General features: G+C 37.5%; 1 protein-coding gene across 1 annotated transcript; it reads right to left on the reverse strand.

Annotated features, from left to right (window-relative positions):
• Positions 1-272: 272 nt before the first annotated feature.
• Positions 273-7,684, reverse strand: LOC113116778 (contactin-3-like). The gene is made up of 4 exons (XM_026285105.1): positions 7,493-7,684; positions 6,564-6,878; positions 4,281-4,577; positions 273-388 (listed from the first exon to the last, which is right to left on the reverse strand). The coding sequence occupies exons 1-4, from the start codon at positions 7,551-7,553 to the stop codon at positions 273-275; spliced, it is 789 nt and encodes a 262-aa protein (XP_026140890.1). The 5' UTR covers positions 7,554-7,684.
• Positions 7,685-7,939: the final 255 nt, after the last annotated feature.

Raw genomic sequence — 7,939 nt, forward strand, 5'->3', positions numbered from 1 at the left:
CGGCTCGTCTCGTGGTGGATAAATCCCCCTCATGTCTCCCCAGCAGAGCACCCTGGAGCTCCACCGCACGCTGGAGGGGATTACCACTCGCCTGGTCCATCTTCTGGTCGGATTATTCTGTTAGGGGTTAAGAACGATGGTAGACCAGGGCGGGGTGCAATTGACAGTCTTTAATAAAGAAAATAGTCTTTCACAGCATAAAGAGAACAAAAATCACGGACTTCTTTCAGCCAAAACAGAAATTGCCAGACGACCGGGTCTAAGGGAAAAAACTACATAGATCTCCATGAGAGGAGAGGCAGGGATCCCGGGATGCCAACTCCCAGTCCAAAAACAGAGAAGACCGCCGGCGGTGTGAAAAGCCAAGGGCAGGTGCTGCACAGGTTCTCTGCAAACAGGCACAGCCGGATAATACACAGTCCAATGACAGTATAACTCACAGTTGCAATAATGACGAAACAATCCACGGACAAGACAGGACAGGACTAGGAAACAGACGTGTCTCACGAAAGGTCATCGAATAATCCGACAATGAGACAGGGCTAGAAAGAGAGAATAACAAGCAGAGACAATCAAGGGCAAAAGAGGGACAGGTGAGGGAATGAAAGGGGAGACAGCTGAAAGTGATAATGAGCGGAGGAGTGTGCGTGATAGAGTGAGTAAGTGATCACAAGAGGGAGACAGAGACAGAGGAAAAGACCAGGATCATGACAGTTTAGCTGTATATTCAACGAAGTAGATATTTTCTCATGTTTCTAATTAATTTACAATATCATTAATATGCAATATTAATGGTGAGTGAATAATATGAATATCATATATATTATTAGGACGTTTTGTATGAGTAATTTGGTAGTATAGTTTCATTTTCTTTTTTTTTATGGGAAGTATCTCAACAATGAGAGGTATTGTTGTTTGGTGTCATATAAAAGAGGGGTTTGTGCTCTTTAAAACAAAGTAGCCTATACTTGCAATTGGAAACTAGTTTTTCTGCTGTCTGGTTCATTGGGAAAAAAACCATTTCTTTTTAGAATTAGCAGAATTCTACATCCACATTTTATTGGGTTCTAAAGGATTACCTAGCTTTTATAACATGGAGCACATTGTCCATCTAGAAATCCTGCTCTTCAAGAATACAGGACTATATAACCAAAATGGATTCTTACTAAGTGTACTTTTAATAACTCTTCCAACAATTTAATTATCTCTGTCTCTCTGTCCTTCTCTATAGTCAACCCAGGTTTAGTTAGCAGTGTAGGAGAGCACCTTTGATCACCAGGGAGTCAGTCAAGAGAGAGTGAGTACACTGGTCCATGGCACTTAGTTCTCAGCTTTGTAGGGGTTTTTGGGAATAGAACGGTAGATATGCATATCTACAGCGACCGCAAGGATGGTGTACTGGTTGGTTGTGTCTGACCGATTGTGGTGGGCCAGTCTGAGCAAAAATGCCAGAGCCCTTTTTTTGTCCCAGTCCAGCCCTGTCAGTGTTTGAGGTAATGATCTATTTATCTATATAGGCTGGAGGAAATTAGTTCAGATGCACCGTATTGTAGAGATGCAAAAACCATGCATAGTCAAGTCATAATGATTCATTTAATCGACTCTCTCTTTCTCGGCCCTCATGAAACTCACCTGCAGTTCTTTGTGTGGAAGGAGATGCTGGGATCCATCAAACCAGGTGAAGAATATGACAAAACACACATTGTAAAATTCAGCAAAAGTGAAACAAGATTTGCATTCATGGAAAATGCCAGCACTTGTGAAGTAACATGCTAAAGTTTTAAGTGAGGTTTAGTTTTAGACTTTGATACTGTGCTTATCACGACCCTGTGTTTGTCTTTTCTGTTTCTGTCAACTGTGTGTGAGAACTACATGCCTATTTATTTATTTTGTTGGCCAGATCTATTAAACAATTAAAAAATACATTGAATACTAATAATACTATAATATCTAGTGTATAAAATATATTATAATTCATGAACCAATCAATCAATCAATCAGTAAATGACTAATGTACTAATAATACTACAATGATAATTTAAAAAAATCTAGTGTATAAAATATATTATAATTCATGAATCAATCAATATGGAATTACATTTGTTTCAATAATAATGAATGAAACTTTATAAAACTGAATGTAACTTTTTCAGAAACTATCAAAAATATGCTATTACAAAAGAAATGAAAATGAAAATGAAAAAAGTGAACTCAGTTGCACAAATTTAACAGGCTCTTCAAATATGCTTCATTCTTTGTTAATGTTTTATTTTTGCTAATCGTGGATTCTGAATTCATTGCCACAGATTTTGCTTACCTTTCACAGTTTTTAGTTTGGTGTTTTGACACAAACCTCTCATGGGGGCGGGCTTAACAGTGATCTACTCTGATTGGATAGTGAGCTTTTGATGGACAGGTGCTCTCTGACCGGGAAGTACAGACGCCACTCAGTGGCGCGCATATTGCAAAGCTCTCGCGGAGATTAAATCTGGTCTCTACCGCAAATTTTTTTTTTCACAGACAAAGTGAAAGACATTTATTAAGCTCATACACAGGTTGTACCCTGTGAAGAAGTTATAACAAAGATGTAAATCTGACATTGATCTAACATGCTCTTTTTTGTTCGACTTTTGAAGAAACTGTACACTTATTTTGGTCATGTCATACACTCAGAAACTTTGGGATGACATTAGTGTGTTTGTCAAGTGTAAGATTTTGCCAGGCTTCTCAGTACATATGTAAAAAATTATATTTGGGTATTATGACTCTGACCCCACAAACGAAAATAACAGTTTTGTTATTAATTAAAAAATTTCCTAAACAAATTTCACATTCACAAATGCAAATTCTCCAACTGTAAACATGTCTTCTCTGTTTGCCTCTGTTTGAACTCCTTGTTTAATTTTGTTTAGATTTTTTTTTTCATGGTGGATATTATGTGATGTATGTTTAAACCTTTGTATGTTTTTGTTCTCTGCATTAATAAAAATAGAAAAAGAAAAAAAAAGCTCTCGCAGTGATTTGTATGCAATACGTCGTGCGTTACTAAATATATAAATAAGATTTGACCTTCGATCGTCTCAGTAAAGATGAGCTTTCAGAAGACAGAGACACGGAGCGGCATCATTTTCCTCCTCCGCTTGTCCTTCAAGGCAGCTTGAAGTAAGCTTGTGTTACTGAAGTAACCAATAACAACGATACAATTTTTCATGTAACAGTGTGCAACGGTTTGTTGTGGGTTATTATTGTCATTCAGTACCACAAGCTTACTTCAAGCTGCCTTGAAGGACAAGAGCTCATCTTTACAGACTGAGACAAGGTCAAATATTATTTACATATTTAGTAATACAAATCACAATCACGAGAGCTTTTCAATATGCACGCCACTGAGTGACGTCTGTACTTCCCGGTCAGAGAGCACCTGTCCATCAAAAGCTCACTATCCAATCAGAGTAGATCACTGTTAAGCCCGCCCCCATGAGAGGTTTGTGTCAAAACACCAAACAAAAAACTGTGAACTGTAAGCAAAATCTGTGGCAATGAATTCAGAATCCACGATTAGCAAAAACAAATCTTTTTGAAAATCATTAACAAAGAATGAAGCATATTTGAAGAGACTGTTACATTTTTGCAACTGAGTTCACTTTTTTCATTTTCATTGTTTTTTTCCTTTTTTTGTAATGGCATATTTTTGATAGTTTCTGAAAAGTTACATTCAGTTTTATAAAGTTTCGTTCATTATTATTGAAACAAATGTAATTCCATAAATCAATCAACAAATGATTAAATAAAAAAGATATTATATAAATATTACATTTCTAAGAATTGCTGCACAATCACTGTCTATGGACAGATGATAGAGAGAAAGCCCAGAATGAATCTGTAAAACTGTAAATTGTTTATTAACAGGGTATGAAGCAATGAACAATTACTGACAAGCTGTTTTCAAATTCAAATTTTAGTTTTAGTCCATAAAAAAGCCATTTCATACCTCTGAATATTGATCCATCAGTCATAAAGTCTACAGTCTCTGATGTACTGTTAGCTGTATCTGTGTATCCTGGTCATCAGTTCATTTAAAAAATAATGTGACATAAATAAGACATGCATAAATACATTGTGTTTTTAACAGCATGTGTGTGTGTGTGCAGCTGAAGTCATCTCAGTGTTTGAGGTAATGATATATTTATCTATATAGGTTGGAGGAACATTAATCAATCATGTCATGTTTCCTCATTGGAGAGCCTTCCAATACTTATTAAAGAAATTCTGTATCTTACCTGAATACCTAACAATATATGCGGCTGAGGTCTTCGCTTCATTTCTCTGAGTAATCAGACATCTCCACTCTGTGTTGTGATCTTCATCCAGGAGTGTTGTAGTCAGAGTGCTGTTACAGTTTCCTGGTGATATCTGATATCTAGAGTCTGTCTGTAGGTTCACACCAGCCTGATTCACCCAGATCAGCTGGACTTCATCAACACGGACCAAAGTATCACAAGAGACTCGATCATAATACAACTGACAGAAGAGAGTCACAGAGCTGCCGCTTCTGATCTGAGTGGATGATGAAGAGACTGAAACAGAAAATAAAACAGAGATTAAATGCCTGATTTCAGTCTTTTTAGGGACAACAATACCACTGTTATACCAAATCACCATACAGGTGCATCTCAATAAATTAGAATGTTGTGTAAAAGTTTATTTATTTAAGTAATTCAACTCAAATGGTGAAACTTGTGTGTTAAAAAATTCAGTGCACATAGACTGAAGTAGTTTAAGTCTTTGGCTCTTTTTATTGTGATGATTTTGGCTCACATTTTCACAAAAACACTATCTCAACAAATTAGAATATGATGACATGCCAATCAGCTAATCAACTCATCTCAGAACAGCTGCAAAGGTTTCCTGAGCCTTCAAAATGGTCTCTCGGTGTTGTTCACTAGTCTACATAATCATGGGGAAAACTGCTGATCTGACAGTTATCCAGAAGACAATCATTAGCCCGTTTCACACTGCGTTTCTGGCAAATACACGGGTAATGTGTCCCGGCAATTGTTCCAGGGTAGCTAGATTTTGCACTTTCACACTGCCGGTGATTACCCAGAATATGTCAGCGCATTCACACACAACCCGTAAAGGTCCCGTAACGACACGTGACATCAGGAGACTGAGGAACTAACTGATCTCTGCTTCATTACAGTTTGCACATATTTTTTCGTCGCGAATGTTGATCTGCCTTCAAAACACCAGGTGAAAGAGTCACGTGATAACGTGCATCATCACTACGACACGACATTAGATCTTTTGTTCACACAGAGCTTGTTCCGGGACTGAACCTGGCAATGTTACTTGGTCCCCGATCTGGTATCAGTCTCAGAATCAATCCCGGGATGTGTTTGCTTTCACACAGAAGTCCGACGTGTGAAACGGACTATTGATAGCCAACACAAGGAGGGTAAGCCACAAACATTAGTTGCCAAAGAAGCTGGTTGTTCAGAGTGCTGTATCTAAGCATGTTATCAGAAAGTTGAGTGGAAGGAAAAGTGAGGAAGAAAAAGGTGCACAACCAACAGAGAGAACTGCAGCCTTATGAAGATTGATAAGCAAAATTGATTCAAGAATCTGAGTGAAGAATGGACAAAGAATGGACTGAGCCTGGGGTCAAGGCATCAAGAGCCACCACACACAGATGTGACAAGGAATTTGCTGAACCACAGACAACATCAGAGGTGTCTAACCTGGGCTAAGTAGAAGAAGTACTGGTCTGTTGCTCAGTGATCCAAAGTCCTCTTTTCTTGATGAGAGAAAATTTTGTTTTTCATTTGGAAACCAGGGAGGAAGGCTGAAAAAGCTCATAGCCCAAGTTGTTTGAAGTATGTAAAGTTTCAACAGTCTGTGTATTTGGGGTGCAATGTCATCTGCCGGTGTTGGTCCACTGTGTTTTTTGGATACCAAAGTCACTGCCTACCAAGAAATTTTGGAGCACTTCATGGTTCCTTCTGCTGACCAGCTTTTTGAAGATGCTGATTTAATTTTCCAGCTGGATTTGGCACATGCCCACACTGCCAAATGCACCAAAAGTATTTTATGGTATTGTCAAGAGGAAAATGAGAAACAAGAGCTCAAAAAATGCAGATGAGCTGAAAGCCGCTGTCAAAGAAACCTGGACTCCATACCACCTCAGCAGTGCCACAAACTGATCACCTCCATGCCACACCGAATTGAAGCATTAAAGCAAAAGGAGGCCCTACCATGTATTGAGTACATGTACAGTAAATACACACTTTCCGGAAGGCCAACAATTCACTATGTTGTTTTTTTTTTTTTTGGTCAGAAGTATTCTAATTTGTTGTGATGAGTGAATTGGTGGGTTTTTGTTAAATGTGAGCCAATATCATCACAAGAACCAAAGACTTAAACTACTTCAGTCTGTGTGCATTTAATTTAATACAGGAGTTTCACAATTTGAGTAGAATTAATGAAAATAAATTAACTTTGCCACAACATTCTAATTTATTGAGATGCACCTGTATAATCACAATATTCAAAGAAACACTGACCATGAAGAAAATGCAGATAAATACGTTCCTCAGTTCCTTGTTGTTGTCCATTCACATATTGCTGGCAGCTGTAAGATCCATAATCATCTTTTGTAACATTCTTGATGTTCAGAGAGCAGTCAGAGCCCAGACTCAGTCTCTCATGTCTCTCTATATCATTCTTCTTCTTCCCTCCATGAACCAGTTCAACTGTCTCAGACTGTCTGCTATAGATCCAAACGGTTGATGTGCAGCTTGAACGAGCATTATTACAGGGCAGATTTACATTTTTACCAGAACTGCAGAACTTGGTATTGGCATCCACTTCAATAGTACCTATTAATAATAATAATAATAATAATAATAATAATAGACAATTAAAGATTGTGAACAAACTTTGAAGCTTGCTTTAAAAAGCCTATTTGAAGTGTTTTATAAAGCTTGTAGCTTGAAGGTGTTGAGTTAAAGAAGTTTGAATAAATGAGATAGATTTTTTTGTCTTGTCAAACAAATGATCAAGGCAGAGCAGTTGGTGTTGAAAACAAGTTCAGGGTAGTATTGCAGAAAGCAAGGTTAACTAACTGTCAAACAAACCCCAAACTCCATGCTGATTAACCCAAACCTTTTTCTCTAGGAGCCAAAATTATCTGTTCATATATTCATAAACTAACCAGGGTATGCTACATGAAGTTTACTTTATAATTCTTTTAACATAAATAGAGCTTTGCAAAATAATTAAGAGTGTGACAGCAGTATATGCACAATTCTAAACATGCATTAAGGAATAAAACAGTATTTGCACCACATGACTCTGAGAAAACGACTTGATGAAATTGTAGATAAGTAAACTTGAGACACTATGTGAGAATAGTTAAACTAAATTGTTTGTATAGATGGTTGTTCACATCATGCATCTTTTCTCTTATAGATCATATGCAGATTTCTTTTACCTGTGAGAAGTGAACAGAGAAGGATCAGTCCCAGCAGACACATGTGACACTTCTCAGCCATCGTCTGTTTCTGTCAGTCTTTATTTTCATTCTGTGGTTACAGCTCTTCCCTTAAACATCATCAGCTCCTCCTGTCAGTGTTCACTTCCTCTGATGCAGTCTGATTTCACCATCTGTTTAGTCCTGACACTATGATACTGCATTTCACATAATGATGAAGAAAAGTATCTATACGATATACTGTATACATGTGGTTTATTCCTCATGTTTTGTATTTTCCTTGTTTTCCTGTTTGATATAGTATTTGCTGTTAATTTGATTCTTCCCGTGCTACTCCCTTCTCATCATTTATCATGGTCAAGTTCAGGTGTTGATTGTTTAGGCTTGTTTATTCTGTCTCTTCCGTTGACGTTTAGGCTAACCAGAAGTAACAAATTTAGCAGTGAG

Source organism: Carassius auratus, chromosome 16 (genome assembly GCF_003368295.1).
Source record: "Carassius auratus strain Wakin chromosome 16, ASM336829v1, whole genome shotgun sequence".
In the NCBI taxonomy this organism is placed as follows: domain Eukaryota; kingdom Metazoa; phylum Chordata; class Actinopteri; order Cypriniformes; family Cyprinidae; genus Carassius; species Carassius auratus.